This window comes from Haliaeetus leucocephalus, unplaced genomic scaffold, assembly GCF_000737465.1.
Source record: "Haliaeetus leucocephalus isolate CR32 unplaced genomic scaffold, Haliaeetus_leucocephalus-4.0 Scaffold339, whole genome shotgun sequence".
NCBI classification, from domain to species: Eukaryota; Metazoa; Chordata; class Aves; order Accipitriformes; family Accipitridae; genus Haliaeetus; species Haliaeetus leucocephalus.
In genome coordinates, this window is record NW_010972775.1 from 7,391,148 (window position 1) to 7,410,707 (window position 19,560).

The window sequence follows — 19,560 nt, forward strand, 5'->3', positions numbered from 1 at the left end:
GTGTTAGCCTGTATATATATAACAATCTCGGCTCAGTGTATTGATCAGGACACCTATGGGACTGGAACCAGAAAGTCTAGAAGACCGAACTTGAGAAATGCGAACAACTGTCTGCAGAGCAGTTTGCAAGAGGTCTACTTGCACAGTGTAGGTGGAAGAAAATAAATAACTTGTTGGTAAAAGAAGGAAAAAAACAACTTTCTCATTAATTATATATTCTTTCCCACGTATGCTTGGAAAAACTTTAATTTAGTTCCTGATGGCAAAATAATTATATAGTTTGTACTAGTGATACCTAACTCATTTTCTTCTATTATCTATTCAGAATCTGGACTCCACTGTTTTATCTATACTGCAGACAAAATACTGCCATTAATTAGCCAGACTTATTTAGTGATCTGGAGATAGACTCACAACTTGCAAATCCATAATTTTTTTCCGTGTTTCCATGAAAAAGTTTGATCAGAGAAAATTTTTGTTTCATTAGCTTAATAGGTAGGTCAGGAATAAAGAACAATGATAGAATGAGAAGTGATACACTGAAATGATTTGTATTTGGGATAATCCCGTGCTTCCTTTCATGAAATAATTCAGTCATATTCTTTGTTGTTCTTGGACCTATTAAAATCATCAATAAAATGAGATTATTTCCATTTTTGTCATGTCTCTGGGTTTCTGGGCTTACCTCCAGGTATCAGTTGTGTGTTTCACATGGTTTGATAGCTTTGTCAAATAAATACCAAATCAATTCAGTCCCAGAACATCTTTTTTATGTTTAAATGTGCGGACTGACATAAACAATAACATGTGTGAGACTGGCCTGAGCCTTTATAGCCGGAAAATAATGTATGAGGGAAGTGGATACCAGTGCTGAATTGACTTGCTATATTTCCAGCTCTCCTTTGACCACCCACCTTATTGTGCCAGGAATTCATCTTCTGACAAAGTGTTCTCAGGTAAATGGAGACAGCCTTTCACTAGTGTATATATTATTATTCTTTGCTAAGAGCCAAATACTTGGGAGGATCTATAATAAATTAATGTTATTTTAAGCTGAAGACCAGGATCTACTATGCTGTTGTCAGCTTTTATTGGAAGAGAGAATAAGTGAAGAATTGAACGTTTTTTCAGGGCCGAACATGGCCAGCAGAACAAAGTCTGTTTGGTTTATTTTGCAGCCTGTATCCTTACTGTAACGGCCACTGAATTAATGAAAGCTGCTGTATCCTTACCATAATGGCCACTAAATTAGTCAAAGCCAATATTCTCCCACCCATAATAACCTCAGCTCTCTCTTTGGTCTAGTAACTTCAGTCTCCGTGCCAGTGCTCAGTTAGATCGTCCCTGTGTGCTGACCCTGGTTCTAAACCCTGCATATGCTGCTGGCCCAGCTGGCTGGCCTGGCGTTGCAGATAGCTGCGGGCTCATGCTGTAACCTGCTTTTCAGTAAGGGAGAACTATTGTAGATCTCTCCTCTATCCTGTTGTCAGCATTTGTTCAAATGTTACTGTATTTGAGACGTCAACACCTTTGTCAGACTTTCCTGAAATCAGACACTAGGTTCGAAAGCCCTCCAGTGAGTGAGAATGGCAGACATTGAGCCAGAGGAATTCCTGTATAAGGTAGGGGACCGAACAGTGCTTTGCAGCTCACAGATCTGTGTGTTTTGAGTTACAGCATTCAACTTTACCACACAGAACATCCAAAATTCTTCAGCAATTCCACTTGAAATTCGAAACAGCTTAGGAATATTCATTAGCTCCGGTTCTTCATTGCGAGGAATTAAAGCAAAGCTATTTAGCAAACAAAAGAAGCAGTTAATAATTCTTTCTACTTCAGCTTTTGATTTTCATGAGATACGGTGCTGAGATATCACAATCTGCTCTTTTAACTTAGCTGTCTTAGAACTATTCCAGTTCTTGGCAATTGTCAGGAGCGCAAAGAGGTACAAAACATTTTTTGTTATGCCAGCTGGAGGAAAGAGTGGGGTATTTGCACATGTGCATTTCACTAATCTGCCCCTTCTGACTGAAGTAGTGTCTAGATTAGAAGATAATTCAATTGCATTTATCCGCCCATAGGACTTACGCCAAATGTGTGCTGAGTTTCTGTGCTGGGCTAACTAATGTGCAGCTGAGCTGTGCCAGAAGGCTCAGCTATCACGTTCAGAGCCATTAGCAGGCAGCCTGATCAACTCCTGAAATATAAGAACCAGATTCTAACTGAAATTATGTAACTAAGCCAAATGCTATAATCTGCAGGTTCAGTGGGAACTGCATAGCTAAAATATCACATGCTCTGTTGGAAATGTATCCCTCCTGGAGACTACTAGTGGTGAATGTTGTTTGTTATTTCTAAATACTTGGTTTACAGCTACTGCCAGTGAAGAGTATTTCCCAATCTTACTGAGGGATGGTAGGAAATCTGTTGCTAAAAATTCAAGCCATGCTTTTTCATTGAGGTAAAACTGAAATTCTTGTTAAGCCTTATAAGAGCTAAAGTTCTGAGACTGCCACTTAGAAACCTTAACCTTAGTTTATGCCCTGCCTTCTTTAAAGAAAGAAATTAAGGATGTATAAGTAAGAATGTGAAAAGACTTTTTGAAGTTCTCTATAGAAGAAACCCCACAATTATGAGTTACATTCTGCTCATCAATTCCTATGTCCTTCTGACAACAAGAGTTCCCCTGAGGTGCTGTATTTCCTAAAACAGAATAGTAGATGTGCAACTGCATATACATTTGACTTAATTTTTCTACAGATACAAGACATGCATGATTTCTTTCTCTGTTCCTCTGAATTTTCGTGCTGTCCTTTATCTTATCTCCTCATTTCATTTCACTCAGCCTACTTTTCTGCCAGCCCTTCCTCTTCAGTATTTTCAGGATGAACCTGAACAGTGGTAAAATTATATACCATTGAAAACAGCAGAATATTTACAGTGACTTTAGTGGAATTGGGAATTCAGTCATTTCCTCCTACCCTTTCAACTCAAGGGAAATTTCTGTACAAGTTAAAAGAGAATGAGCTTTTTATAGATTATGTTAATAGTACTTAATAAAATGTATTTCAGGTATATAATTATAGAGAATGGCTATGTAAAAATAAATGGAAAGGTCATCATTCTTTTTCATATACTGTCACTATGTAGATTAGTTGTGCAAGTCCTTTTAGTTTAGCTGATTTACAGAATAATGGGAAACCTGCTCATTTTCAGTTATTGTTGGAATGATTCTTACCCTCAGCAAATACTGTGCTGGCATTCAGATAACTTGTCTCTTACTTCCCCTCCAGTACAGAGGACTATAATATACTACTCATAAAATACAATGACTGTGTTTAAGAGTTATGTCATTTCTTATAGAATTTTTTCACTCACTGCAGTCCATACACTTTGATACAAATTGGGAATTGAAACACCCTTGGTGCAGAATTGGATTGTTGTATCTTTAATTGTGGTAGTGGTTGTTGAGATCCTTACACAAAGCAACATTTGCATCTATAGTTAACAGCATACCATTAATGCCTCCACACTTTTCTGAACTTCAGTGAAGCCTATCATGCTAAAGAGGACTTAGCAGGTTTATTTTTGTGCTAGAGACCTCATAAACATAACACTAGTATAGAGATGAACTTCATCTCTGTTGTTTCCTCTTATTCTTTCATTTGCTTTCTCAGTAAATATTAGTATGTCCTACAATAAATGCTTTTAGAAACGAATTGTATACTCCAGGTAAGCTATTTAGAGTCATATCTCAACATTTGGGAGTATTGCCTCTGTGTAACTTACTCCCTATGGAAAGCATGGGAGTCATGTAAATGTTATTAATTCTGTATTTATGACTAGTAATATTAAAAGTCATCAATCCCTCAAAAGCACCCATTTGAAAAATGGGAAAAGGCTTTTTATTAGAGCAATTTTAAAGAGGGGAAGCAATAATAGAAAAAAAAACCCTGAAAATGAAGCCCAAGATGCAATTCATAAGGAGTGCTTATGCCTTGCAGTGGAAGAATTGCCAAAATGCTGGAATTCTGCTTTAATTAACCTTTTTACTTGCGTCATCTAATCTGCTTCATGAACTCCCTATTTCAAAAGTTCCAGCCCATATACAGACATACATTTACAGTCTTACTCTAGCAGCTGAGTGAGTAAAAGGATTTAAATACATCCTCTGATTGATTACCACTACTATTTACATCTGCTTTCAAAAGGTCCCTGGTTAGATTTTTCACTGTTGCACACTGTTCCCCAGTGGGATTGAGTATGATGTGTGGGAGAGCAGTAGTGACACTGAAGCACAGTAAATGCCATATAATCACATATTTTGCAAATGCCATGTCATATATCACTGTATGTGTATTCTGTAGTAACTTGCATGTGCCAGAGTATTGGAAGTTGAAGTGTACAGTAGTCAGAGAGTGTGTTTGTTTCATTTTGCTTCTCATCTCATCAGAGACATAACAAAAGAGGAAGGGTAGACTAGCTAATGTGTTTTTCAGTTGGCTATTATTAATACCTATCGGGGAAGGCTGTATTAAAAAACACGGGGAAATACTGCATCCTCTTCTGATAGAAGCTAAAGATGTATGCCCTTTTGTAACATGCAGATTTAATCTGAAATTTGTTTGGAGATTTTATCAAAGCTGCCGAGACTTTGAACCTGCTGTAGTGTCTGGGCCTGAATAGATTATATGGCTATATGATAAATCAGTTTTGTTTCTCAAAGCCCATATTAGTCATTGCAGTAGTAGTTAATTGTCTGTTCTGCTTTGCTGCCCCAGCATTTGCGTCAACATGGCTTTTGGAGTCAGAAGTGACAAGAAGGAACAGGCATAACTTAGTGAAGAGAAAGCTGCATCAGCAGGGGGAAATTAGAGAGCAACAGTTTAATGAATACTCCAAAAGGAAAATAAATGACTGTTCACTGCAGTGGCAGAAAATGAGCATATCTGCTTGCAGTGATTAACTGTAAAACCTTTACCTTTAAGCAAGTAGATAGTATTTTCTTTTTGCAGGTAGCAAAAAATCAGGGTTTTTTTGAAAGCTATAGTGGGATTTGTTGCCTGAGACGATCTGCAAGAACAGGCACATGAGGAGCTCTGAGCAAGATTAAACTTCTTTCTCTGAGGACAATCTCAGAACTGTGATGAAATAAAGATACTATATTGACAGCAGTATTTTACTGTGAAACTTCACTCATGCTGCTTCTCTAGAGATTTGATAAATTGATACGTAGAGAGGAAAAGAGAATTACACAAGTGATCCAAAATTCTCTTGTCATCGTAATTAAAATTTGGGAAATACCTGCCAAAAAGTAGGAAGTTCAACAAAAGGCTGAGGCAGGATGAAAACTATGTACACATCTGTGTCAAATTCGTCTAGTACTTGTGGCCACAGCTCTTTCAGGAAAGCAACAGATGTTTGTGAAACAATATTTTCAAATTTTTTTTTAACACAATTAAATTTCAAATTCAATCTACATTTTTCAGAGTCGGGCCAAAGGTACTAAGGTTCTGACACCAAAGCAAAACATTTTATTTCGTGCCAAAGTAATATTACTTGGATTTTTGCGTTTGGCTGGTCTTGTTTGCTGAGCTTTACCATCTAGAACAGCTGTAGATAGTGTAGAAAGGGCAATCAGTTGTTTGGGTTTAGACCGCTTTTAACAGTGGGCTGCAGGGGAGCTTAGAATGGTAGTCAGAAAATCTAAAATGAAAAGTTAGGAGACTGCATGTGTTCTCCAGGCAACAAACCATTGGAAAAGTTTACAATAATTTGTCTTCTGTGAATGCAGTGCTGCAATCACTGACACGTCTCTGTGCATAATTCAGAATTGAAATGTAGATTGATCACAGCTTACAGCAGACAAATGAAGCACAAAAAGCCTTTGTAGTTTAGCTTTATCAGTTCATTAATATTGGACTTGCTTGTAACAGTCAAACACAAAAGAAAAATGTATCACAACTAGAGGACATTTCCAGAGAATCTTAAGTATTTTAAAATACTGTCAGATTATTTTGGACCAAAACCAAGGTTAAATGAAATAGATAAGACAGGAGGAGGATGAGGCCTTAAAGAACTATCTTAACAAATGTTATCTATTTTAAGCTTGTCCTTGGAAGCAACTGCATTCTGAACATCTCAGCGCTTGGTGATTGCATGAAATCCAGAAAAGGAAATTGCGCAGAAACTGAAGTAGAATTGGCAATGCTGTTTTCATTAAGCCTGCTGGATGCATTGTGGAAAAGTGGCCAAGCAAGATGAATGGCAAAGTGTAAATGAACTCTGAAGGAACTGGATTCCAGCACACTCATCTAGTATTAGTAATGAAGATTGTTCCGTGACATCTATATATAACATAGGTCTGCAGTACAAAACTGCAGATTCAGAAAAGCCAACTTATAACCGGTAATAGATGTTGAAGATAAATTTTCCATCAGCTCAATTGATTTCTCATCCACCTGTTCTAACTCTACCATTAAGTCATCTATTCCCATTCTAACACTAAAGATGACGTGGCCATCAATACAAATTTACTAGATCACATTTTTTTTTAGAAAAGAAAAAAGATGGCTTTCATAATCATTAGGAAATGCATCCAGAAGATGTCTGTTCCCTTACAACTGAAACAGCAGTAAATTAGACCTAAGACAGCAGAGCAGGAATCTCTTGTACTGGCTCTTTTTTAACTGTGTCACTGTGAAAGGATAAAACCTGCCAAAGTAGAATTTCAGGACAAACTTGGCAAAATCAGTTTAATGCAATTCACTGTTTCAAATTTATTCTCATATGAAACAGGATTTCTTTGATTTGATATGATATGATAGTTCCCCAAGTAGAAGATCAGAAAAACTCCTTGAGAAAGATTATGCTGAAGAACATAATGTTCATCTGAAGTCTACTGTTAATATTTTAGATATGAAAGAAAACTGCATAAGCCACTCCTTGGAAATAATAGTATACTTGAATTATCATTTCCTTGTAATAGTATTGCAAATCTGATGTTTTTATCTCCATTTTTATCTACTCTGTACTATGAAAATATTTAAGCAATTGCTCGAATGCTGCTGTTAGCAAAAATCCTATGTGTCATACTTAATTGGTAATGTTATGACCACTACTAAGTTCATGGATAACATGCAACAATATCTTTGGGAAATAAGCATATGCCCAACCTATTCAAAGCTGTAAGGAAAGATGTTTGCTGGATTTCTAAAAAGTTGATTTTTAAGTTCCTACTAGGTGAAAAAATGATTACGATTTGTAAGGATAGGGGTCTATATCTATTTTGGGTAACTGTATAGAAAGAGAGAACCAGAATTTCAGATGCTTACCAGATCCAAATATGAATAAGTATCTCAAATTTGGATACTTGTGGAGAATGTTCTGGTTCCTAGGCTTTGAAAAAGGACTGGAGGTATCACAGGATCCAGCTTACTCTTGGTTTCAGTCAGGATCTGAAGAACACATGAAAAGTGGTATTATGCTTTTGTGTTATGTTTGCTTCTGGTCCTCCCTGGACTGCAGAATAGTGGAGGCATGCACAAGGGATTTTTTGTCCTGAAGGTTGTATTAGAAAGTATTCTTCTGCCTTAGGATTATATAAGGTCATATAGTACTTCCCAGTGGAAAGTCCCACTCTCTGATCTGGGTCCTTTCTGACACTGTTGAAGTGACCAGTAATGGCTTTGAACTTCCAAAACGGTTAGAAGTTCAGCAACACTTTGTCTTGGCTATGCACAGTTAGAAGATGCCCCATTTTTGTCATAGAAGATCTGTACCCTTGCCCTGTTTTGGTTGCCAGTGAAGAAACCAAATACAGTGCAAGAGATGAAGGTGTCCCACCTGCAGAGATACTGTCTTCAGCTTAATTGTATACAATCTGATATTAATTTAGGGCCCAGTCAATGAACTGCTGACCATTTTCTAGTATCCTCAGTTGGCTCTAGAGTAAGGGTTTTGTAGGATCAGACCGTTAAAGATCATTTGATTCTTGCTGATTATGAGATTCTTAGTCCTACTAATATTTCTTGAATTAAGCCTGGAGTCCTCTGGGAGCTTTGCCATGACCTCAGTACGAGTTTGAATTCAAAAGGTCAGCAGCAAATAATATGTAATTCAGTTCACAAGAACTGTGCCAAATTCCTCCTAAATATTCTGTAACTAAGGTGTGTTCTAGTAATCTGCAAACATCTATGCTTTTGGAAAGGGGTTATTTCAGAGAATCCATTTGAACTGATGCATATGTCATTATTTTAAAACTGTAGGTTATTGACTCTTTAGGCATTTGGCTTTTCTTCTCTTTATGCATCAGAGGTACTTTAAGTAGCCTAGTAACTATACTCTATGCAGTATTTCTAGATTGTGGTCAATACACTCTTTCTTTTTTGACTTAAAATGTATTGGGTATTCCATACTGCAAGGCTGAGAGGCGTGAAGGCAAGCTATGTTTTGTAAAACTGAATAGTTTGTTGGTTTGTTGGGGTTTTTTTAAGTGTCTTTTACTTTTCTATTTTTAAAGTTGTCTTCCAAGTACTTTTGGAGAGAGAGTTTTATAATCTATAGATACTCAGAAGTAGCTAGTGATTTTAGGAGTTCGACTTGTGGTATGGCAGCTGGTCAACAGGCTATAAGCGTGTGCTGTTCAGAGTTAACGGCCAGCTTGATGCAGTCCATTTGTTGGACTTTTCCAACAAACTAGCCACTTCCAAGCCTCCCTTACTATTACATTCCCACTGCCAAGTTATGCATGGTTTTTACCATGAAACTGACTGACTTATCTCACAGGAGATTTCACCAAAGGGTAACTTTATGCTTTAGTGGTACAAGATCTACCATTCTGCACTGATTTTAATAATCCAGTGTGTGAATATTTTAGATTTATCTCTGAAAGCTCCATATAATGTATTTTCATACAGGAAAAATAAGTAGTAGAAGTGGTGTGTTTCTTTCACTTCTTTCATCATAGTGCTTATTCAGAAGTAGTCATATTATTTATGGCAGCTGTTTCTGGGCACTTTCTTTGAAGATGCTGGGAAGGTGGTTGTGACGGAAAAGGACTTAACTGCAAGGTTCAAGCAAACGATTTGAACTTCACTTGCAGATTTAACTGCAAGGTTCAAGCAAACAACTTATTTGAAGTTCACTTACAGACTTAACATGCCACTATTGCAGGTTTTACAGATACAATGGAGGAATGCACTATTGCAATTTTTTAAGGCAAGAGTAGTACATTATTACAACCACAAGTGATTCACAGATAACCACAAACGCATTTATAAACTTAAAGCATAAACAATATTCACTTACCCCTCCAGGTAAGGGCTCTCAATCCCAGGGAAGTTACCTTGACCGGCATCCCAATCAAGCAAGCCAACTGCATAGTTAGAGAAGTGACTCCCCCCATTTCCAACCTGAATCTTAGAGTTTTTATCCCCTGTCTTGTGGAATGGTGTGTGTGACTATGTCTGAGTGGATTATGATATATACCTAAATGGATTATGTATATCTGAGTGGAGTTTCCCCTTACCTTTCCTTTGCTGGTCTGTGATTGTTTGAATACACAAGGTTGTCATTTGAAACTGAAGCTGAAACCCTCCAGGTTTTGCGTTTGTTTTTTTTTTTACCTTGCTCCCTCAGCAACTGGATAGTGGTTGGATTGAGACTCAGGGCGTACTATTTGTTAAGGGATTTGAAGGCTCAGTTCGGGTTTTGGTTCTTTGAATGGTGCAGCCACTGCCCTGTTTACTTTAGGGTTTATCAGACAACCCAGGGCTAAGCTGTCTACACAGCTCCCTGTGAGACGTCTCTGCAGAGAGACAGGGCCTCAAGGCAACCCAAGGCTGGCTCACTTTTGTATCCCCCCCGAGTCACCTGTGTGCACTAGACATGGTGAAACTCGTTTGTGAACTATGAGCCGGACAATCCACACAGTGGTGGTGTTTCTAAAGAAAACTAGTTCAGCCAAAACATTCTTACACTTTAATGGGACTTAAATGGCAACAGAATTTAAAAAAAAAAAAAAAAAAGCTTATTAAAGTAAAATACCAAAAATATGCTCCAAATGTGATGTGTCAAATAAAAATTGTGGTGAGGTGGAAAAATAAGATAGTTGCTACACTTTGCCTATAAGATGCTTTGGTTTAATTGGCAGCTGCAAAACAAATGTGGCTTGAGATCCCCATCCATCTCACCCATTTGCCTGTTCTAGCTGCCTTTGTTGAGGAAATTTATCGAATAATATTTTTACCATGTTTTATCAATCTTTGACTTGAATCTTGAGTGCATCTGCAGCTTGTCAAGGTTCCCTGGATTAAATTACCAGTGAGACATTTGCAATTAACTTCAACAGCACAAGCCTTCACTTTGTTTCCCACTGACCACAGTTACAAGCATGCAGTCCTCTTCCCAGAAGAGAGGAACTACTCTCTGCTTCTCTCTCTTTGGGCCAGGACCAAATGAAGGACACTTAATAATTTTAATATATGGGAAATAACTTTGATTCTGTCTGTCGAAAGACTTTATGTGGTTTGTAAAGCAATTAAGTAGGACTTAGAACACTGTTCTCCCAGACAAAAAGGCATTAGGACAGAAAATAAATGTACTGTATTATTCTGAATATTAGTGCTGTTGCCAGGTTTGAGAGGTTTCATTTTATTATTGGTACTGTGCCTCTGCAACTTTGGGTGAAAATGTACTGTGGATAGTGATGTACTAGGCCCACACATAAAATATTTCACTTCAGATATGAAATAGTTAGAAACATAGGAGTCATTCAGCAGTAAGGTTACAAAATATATCAAAATGCTTTTATGGATTGGGAAGTTTCCAGTTTTCTGAAGCACGGGTGGGACTTTGTGCTGGGAATAGTGTGTGTATATTCTTTCTGGATCATACAAAGCATTTAGCATCTATTTTATAAATTGTCAATGCCAGACCAGACATACTTTATATAATATAAGGTGTGTTTAGCATTGCATTGACTAAAACTGAACGTTTACATAAATGACCTGTGAAAACCTACATTTGAGGAACATGAGGGTAAATAAATTGTAAACTCTTCTTTTACTTTGCACAGTGCGCTAATTGTTGTAGAAGTTGCTCAGATAGCTGTCCTTCATATAGTTCTATGAAATTGTTGCTTTCCTTACCCATCCACCAAATTCAAATCCAAACTAATGGTTTATTCCAAATTTCACAGTAATTTTCCCTATAAATACTCTGCTCCCCAGAATTGTTTCCCTTGAAAACTGCCTGGCACCTTCACAGCAGATGTTCAAAACCCATTTATTAGATTTTAAGTCATTCATTCATGCTAACCACTCAGGTATTTATAAAATTCGGGGGGGGGGGGGGGGGGAGGGGGGGAAATGTTTATTTTAGTATTTAATGCTAAGCTATTGATTTTACTTTCAATTAATTATTACCTTTATTGCAAGTGCTTGAATCTTTTTCTAGCATTTTTTTCTGTCAATATTCAGAAATATTTAAGTAATCTGAATAAAAAAAACCAGAGACACTCTTTTTCTCTTTGTATTTTGGAGTATCTTTAAATGATGCTGCCTGATATGTAACAATTCCACATGTGTAATTGTTGGCACAGGTTGGCAATACCTGACAAATTAACATGAATACACTGTAAATTACGTATCTTACAGAGGCAGCTGCCATATGTTCCTATTTAATTGCTCACTTTCTTTTTGTCCTTTTTGTTGTATTATGTTATAATGAGATAAATGAAGATGTGATATGAACCTTTGCTCTATAACTCAAGCTGAATGTATTTTTACATTGAGTTTATGTGAACTTTAATTTTCACAAGCAAATGTTTGGGGCTTTTCCCAGACGTAGACTTAGGAAAATGCCACGAGAAGAGGCTTTCCTTGCATAATGTGAATTTACTGTGAAATGAGAAGTTCTGGAAGTCTTGAAGTCTTCTTCTGCTGTAGATTTAATGAGTCTCGTTACTAACTTAGGTACTTAAAAATATCTGGAAAACTAATTTTGTTCAAACTTAACTTGATAACTGGAAGTATGTTAGAAGTTTTCATATAGAGTTATTCCTCTAACCTTTGCAGTGGGTCTGTACATGCAATACTCTTTTACTGACTCACCATTACTCCACTGTGACTGACTGATGACATTTTCCTTTCGTCAAAGCAGTTATTTTCACACAACAGTTCATGAGTGAGTGAATTATTTTATTTTTCAGGTTAATATTTTTTATATTGCAGGTGAATCATCTTAAGATGGCCAAATTGCAGCTATTTACTTTGTTTTCAGAGTTGAGAAGCGCTGGAAAAACTTCCTGGTCAGTTTTAAGCAAGTGGGACCCTGAGTCATTAAAGAGCAGACAGTTATCCTGGAAACAGGGAGATTACAGAGGAGCAGAAAATTAATCAGGCAGTTACTTTATGTCTAATAATATGCATATTAGCTGCTGTCATGGGAATGAGAGCACATTTTTGATAACTGTCTTTAGGAGATATGCAATGGTACCAACTTTTTCCTAGTTCCTCTCTGTCTGCTTGAGCAACACTAGGCACTTAATCTAAGGTAGGAGAGTTCTGAGCAGAAGAGCAAATGCATTTACTTGAATTGTATCCACACTGATTTTTTTAAGGTGGAGTGGGTTTTTTTGGTTGTAATACTGTAAATGAGATGCTGTAGTTCTAATAAGGAAATCGCCAATTTGAAAAAGTTGAGTGAAACTTTTAAAAACTGGAACACCAAAACTCACCTTAGCTGTTAAATTAGCTATAGCTGAAGGGAGAGGACAAAGAGGAGTGACTGATTTATGCCAGAACAGCTGGGTTAGTATATGGTAAAGAGCAGTGCATTTTTTCCTGTGTAAGATTCTCAATTTACTGTTACATACTTAAAAGTTTTATAGAAAGTTTTGATACAGGCTGGATGATGTTTTTCACAATAGTAATAGTAATAATAATGGAGTCTTTTTACTTGTAGCCTAGCTTTGACATATACTAAGTTCACATCTTTGTATATTTTTCTAGTTCTGAGTGTTGCAAACTTTTTTGTAGTTTTGGTTTGGTTTGGTTTTTTTAATTCATCTGAGAGTATGAAGTGGTCGCTAACATTCAGGAGCTGAAGCGTGTTGTGAGCTAGAATCAAGAAAGTTGACAAGATTGAAAAACACAATGAAAGGGAACTATAGAAATGGAGTTATTTTTAAAGTAGTGGAGCGATGGATTTTTTAATATTCTGATTGTAGTTATGTAGTTTAAATTAGGATTACAAAAGTTACTCTTATAAACCATCAAACATCAACTTCTAACTGGAAATACTGACCTTGAAAGTGGATGCGAGTTCATTGTTTACAGAACTTCACTCTGTTGCACCACTGCATCAACTACCTTCGATGTAAATTATCTTTCACTTTTTTTTTCCCCGAGTTGTAGGGAAGGCTGTATAGAATTGTTGAACAGGAAGACAGGAGCTGCAAAATATCTTTAAAAGGAGAGCTGTAAGCTGAACTGTAGAAAATTAATAGTCTTCAGATACTTGAAATACAAGTCTTAATGTATGGCCTACTGAGATTTTGCCATCAAATTGTAGACCAATCAGAAGTCTTGATCAGAGTTTGTATCCTGAAATATTATGTACCTCTAGTGCAAAACATTACTGAAGGCCACTGTAAACAACACGGTTTTAGGTAAGAAGGATGAATGATAGATGAAATCAGCTACAGACTATATGAGGAATTCCTCATGAGGAGTTAATGGTAAAGCTTTTCATAATCTTTCATGCTTTGGCTAAAAATATTAGCACCATAAAAATTCTTCAGGGGGCAGAGTTGAGGTGGTAGCTGCAGAGTGATCAAAACATAAAAGAGGCATGTTTTCCCTTTTTATGGGGAGGCCTGTTTCTGACCTGTCATATGATGGATTTGAAATGAAAGTTTAATGGACTCTCAGTTTCTTAGCCATCTTTCTACAGCTTCAGTACTAACAACAATTTAATCTTAGCCAGCTCTCTTTTTTTTTTTCCTGAGCTCTTGAGAATTCATTTATTTTATTTGTTTAGCAGCAGTATAAGAAAAAATACTCAGATCATAAAGTTAAGGAAGTGTTCCATATTAAAAAACAATGTAAAACCAGTCTCCAATAAATTTTGCAGAAGCATTTACTCCACAGTTGTTTGAATTAAAATGTAGCAAGTGTAAATAGCATGTAAACAGTGTGAATGGATTTCATCTTTAACCTATATCCAATAGTATGTGAGCTGTAATTTTTCCTCCCAGCACTGTGTGAGTAATGATAATGCCACTTTCCTGTCTGATGTTGTATAAAATATTTTTCAACTAATGTTCATGGTATAGAGACTGTTTTGTTGATGTGTCAGAAAATTAGACCTGGGAGGCAAGTGGATGTATGATAGCTCTTGGGAAAATAATCATGTAGCATTAAATGAAATAAAATTTCAAAATGCATGAATGCATTTTTACAGGGTCTGATCCAGAGCCATTAATGTTATTTAAATTTTTTACTTCAGCTGCAAGCCAAATGCACCAGGTTCTTGATTATGCCAGCTGTTTTAGTGCTCTATTGGGAGTGATACAGGCTAACTTTGCTTTCCTTCAGAAGTCCAGAAAGGTGGGAAGCTGTCCACCATGACTCATGCCTTCTGAGCTTATGTGGGTGCAGCTCTGTCTAGCCACTCAGATCCACTGAGTATTTTACACAGGGAGAAGTCAAAGTTTGAAACCTCACCCATCAAGGCCCCTGTCAAGGGACAGGGGCAGTCCTATGTATTTCCTTGGAAGTAAAGACTGTCAACAATATGGGCTTCTTTCTCATAGGTCCGGAACTGGTGGTAGCCAACTGCTTTATTCCTTAACCTTCCTCCATCGTACATTTTGTCCAGAATGATTAAAAAAAAAAATTCTTTACAGTGTAGAAAGGATGGAATGTGATAATGTGAAGTCTTTTCAATTAATTTATCTACTTCTATACTTCTGTTCAGTTACTACCTTATTTTCCTCTTAATGAAGAACAGATGCGATCTTATTAAAAAATTTTCTTGCACAAACTGGGATACTACTAATAACGACTAAACTAATTCATATTTTAAATTTGCAGGTTGCACACATGTTCTCGTATCACTTTGAAAAAGTAGGTTGCCGAGTCCTTAGCCTTTCTAGAGGAGTGACTGTATCGGTTTAGTGCAGGGGTGACTAATAAAGCGCATACAACTGCAGTTCAAATCTGTTGTTAGTAGTTAGATAATGTATCAGTATTGCATACCTCTGTTTCTGCATGTATTATAAGGCAAACTAATGCAAGCTGACTTGAAATCACAAACATAACTGAAAATTCTAGTTGGTTGAGGCTTGAAGATTGATAAAGTCACCCACTTTGTCTAATGAACCATTGCTTTTTCATTAACGAATAACAATGGTAAGGACTTACAGGAGACATAAGTACATGATGGTATGTATCTAAGCACTATTTACAAAATTTTTGAAAAAACACAAGTAATCTTCTATAAACAATTTCATCAGTATTAAGTAAATTAAAAAGAGTTAAGTTCTCAGCAACCACTTCCATAGGGGAAAAAGACTTTGAATCTTGCAAGTTAACAAGGCAGGGACACTGATAGTGTCACTGTCCCTTCACCCAGTATGTTCTGTTCTGAGTTCTTCCATGCTGGATTCTCTTTAAGCCTGGATGTCAGCTCAGTCTTCTAGTAGGGTTACAGAACTTGCTCTGTGGATCAAGATAGTGATCTGTCCAGTTCCCTGTATTTTGTGCTGACCAACAGTAAGGTGTTTCATAAGATGCTGTAAGAATATACACTTGGCAAATAGAAAATAATCTGCTCAAGTTATAGGTCTCAGCCTAACATACGTAGGATATTATAAAGTTCAAACTTAAATATCAGGATGTTCCTTTGCAGCCATTTACTTTTATTAATTTAAAAAAAATCTACCAGTCCAATCCTTTCTTGTATCTTATTAAAGCGTTCCCCTCAACAGTTTCTTGTTGGATTGAATCTGTGCCTATAGACACACATCATGTGAAAAGTATTCTTTTTGAATTTACAAACCTATTTTTCATTACTTTCCCTTATTTTTTCTTGTTTTGAATTGGAATAATTCATTTTTAATCCATATTTCTGTATTTATCTGCATCTTTATCTGTAACTATGGAATTTTCTCAATACAGAAGGTTTTCTTTCAACAAGGGGTACTCAAAGAAGAGTAACGAAGTGATTGACATGGTTTCTGAAATGTGGCAGTAGTATTGCACTTAAAATAACTAATTTATATAAAAGAACAACAATATTTGCAGTGTGGTTCTCTATTGCTGTCTTTTTTTATTTTAACATAACATGCCTTTACATTGACATTTTGTGACCGTTTCTCACCACATGGTCACACTGATGTTCTTCACTGAGAGGCCTGCAGCAAAAGCAGAAAGACTGCTTCTATTGATTAATAAAGTTAATTCAAATGTCTGGAATATGTAAGAACAATTTAAGTTTCTTCTCTAATGTGTATTACTTTGGAATTAACAGCATAAATTTAGTTTCCCATCATTTAGGCCATGCATGTAGGCTTTTTAAATTTTTCCCAGCAGCATAGTTATGTATAATGCTGAGAGTATTTTAACTTGAGTATCGCAGTTGTGACAGGATAAAGAAGAAACAGTCTCTGGAATAACTGGCTCCTTGACCCTAAATTTTTATAATTTCAAAGTTTGTGCCTTGAATTTGCATTAAAAAGTCGAGAAATATACAGCCAAGGTTATTAGTAGAGTTTGTTGTCTGTTTTAAAATCTGTGTTTAAAAGCAAATTCTTTTGTAATAACATTAAAAATCTGTGAGTAGAGCCTTTAGGGAAAGGGTCATGTCTTTCCTGTGTACTTAAACAATGTCTGATGTGGTTTCGGCCTCAAGATACTACTATATTTTAAAATATATAACTGTAATATTGCATAAAATTAGGCACATGTATGTGGGGAGCTTCTGACCTTAAGGACTTAAAATTATAGTCACATAGACAGGTAAGGAAGTAGGAACAGGAAGGAACAGAAGCATGTAGAAATCAGTGACTTGCCCATGGTGACAAAGGGAATGCACTGCACAACTGGATATTGAATCCATATTTTATCCTTCACTGGCTAGTATCTGATTTGCAAGTCATTTTTCCTTATGCAAGAGATCCTACTGGCATTTTCAGAGAGCTTGTCATTCCAAACAGTGCTGCAGATCAGGGCTATGCAGATGTTCTGGCAAAAAGAACTGTGTTCTGAAAAGGAAATGGAGGGAGTAGCCAAATGGCTTCATGAAGAATAACTGGAATGTTTGGCAACCCAGGAAATTCATGTGTCCCTAAATTGTTTGGTGCCTCTGCACTGTATAACGTACTGATTTTCTGTATATGCCTCTGTGTTTTGTTCTGTCTAATCACAAAATAGTCAATTCAGTGAGAAGGAAGTAGAGGAAAGCCACTGCCTTGGCATCCATGTATGTTCAGTGTATGCCGCTGGCTCGCTGAGAGTCACATGACAACCTGTGAGAAACTGTTGGAAAAGGTTGCCAAGCTACCTTGGATTTTTCTTTCTTTTCTTGCAGCATAAACATACCAAGCGTTCGGACAAAGTTTTCTAAGCTTGGCGCTTTTTTGTGCTACTACTAATTGTGCTACTACTAATATAACTCTGTTCTTTTCAGCAGCCACACAGCTTTGTCCGCTGGCATCAGAGAACACCTAACAGTGTAATGCACCTTTGGGGATTTGATTGGGCACCAGTATGTGAAGGTGATTTCCTCTGAGCAAAGTCCTTGTGTTTCTGTCCCCATCCTCTACAGCGTTGCGGAGTCGATCAGGACGGTCCATCATCAATGGAAACTGGGCAATTGATCGACCTGGGAGATATGAAGGTGGTGGGACAATGTTCACCTATAAACGCCCAAATGAAATCTCCAGTACTGCAGGAGAGTCATTTTTAGCTGATGGTCCAACAAATGAAGTCCTTGATGTCTATGTAAGTTTCTTGTATTTAATCTTCCTGATGGAAAAAACCTGTTCAGTTCTTTGTTAACATGCAACACACATTGCATTCAATACCAATACTTCATTACTGTTTTGTTCCTTTAATTTTGAAACCGTATTTTTTATATTTTACTATTGCTTGCTCTTGTTCCCATCTTGCTCCAAGTCATAGGAAATCTAAATAACAATGAAGCCTTTTTCTCTCAGACTTTACTGATCCAGCAAAACAAATTTTACTTGTTCAGTAAAATAGAGACAAAGCATACAAATATCCAGGGGTTTTTTGTGAACTGAATTTTCTCTGGATACTTTCCTACTCAAGAAAATTTAGCATAGTTTAATTTTACAGTGAACTGAAGCAAATACCTAAATCAGACAAGGCCTCTCACAGAGTGATATGGTCTCAATTTTCTTGAAGAGAAACGTAAGTCCAAAAAACTGTAGAATGTAGGATTTGAAGCAGGGAAATTTTAATACAAAGCTGTGCTAGGAGACCATAGATAATAGCCATTTGAGAAAGGATGAGAGAAGGCAAATTGTGGCTAAGGGGGGAATTGTATTGAAAAAGCTGGTTACTTCAGATGGGACAGGTTTTTACAGATTATTGAAATAAAAAATGTAACTGGGATTGATTACAACTTTTTCAAAGATAAATGGTGTGTTCTGAGATTATACTTTCACAAGGTAATATTCACTCATTGGAAAAACTAGGTTAACTGGTTGTTTCATCCAGCTATGGCTTTTTTGCCCTTAAGTGCAATATGGAGTGGAAAAGTGAGTGTGCTGGGTTGTTTCATTGAAAAATGAGTAGTAACTACCCTGATTACTCAGCTGAGAAATGTTAGATATTGGCAAAGTTATTCCCCATCTGCTATATGGTATCTTAATAAAGCAATGTAATAATTATGCAAACATTACTTCTTTTTGGATAATTTCTGATTGATTGCAATGTAAGACTGGCAAAAGCCCAGAAGATTAAATGGTTGGGCTTGTAGATTCTGCAGTGCAGAGTCCCATGTTTTTAAAATACATGTGTCATTGTGTAGTTACAGGATGCTCTGAGCTGAGGTTTGGTCTTAAGTTTTTATTGTCAGCTGATTAATGCCTAACACCTAATGAGCTAGAGAGAAAAGGATCAGGAAATGGATTAAACAGATATTTCCAAAGTAATACCATAAAAAAACCTTAAGCTTAAATTTATCATATTTTAATGTTTTAGTTGAGGCTTAGTCTCTTTTTTTGCTTTTGCAATGCATATAAGAAAGCTGGCATGATGAGCACAGCTTTATCAGTTTTGCTCTGTGGCTGCTACTGTGCATTGCCACATCTAATTTGACTGGACTCTTATCTGAGATATTTCTTGTAGATATGAGGAATACTACAATTCATTATAACCTGACAGTTTCGTGTCTTTTTCAATATAGTGTGAGAAGATAAAAATAGATAGTGCTAGATGTAAGAAAATCAGTCATCGGTATGACACAGCCTCTCTTACCGGTTTGAAATTTGTAGCTGTGCAGATACAGATGTCTTTTTTCAGACTT

At 36.6% G+C, this 19,560-nt stretch overlaps 1 protein-coding gene across 2 annotated transcripts in view; it reads left to right on the forward strand.

Moving 5' to 3' along the window:
• Nucleotides 1-19,560, forward strand: part of THSD4 (thrombospondin, type I, domain containing 4) — a 305,910-nt gene that overhangs the window by 255,020 nt on the left and 31,330 nt on the right. For both annotated transcript variants that reach the window (XM_010571751.1, XM_010571752.1), the window contains one exon: nt 17,833-18,008. In XM_010571751.1, coding sequence (XP_010570053.1) covers nt 17,833-18,008 — 176 coding nt within the window. The remainder of the gene's footprint in view (nt 1-17,832; nt 18,009-19,560) is intronic.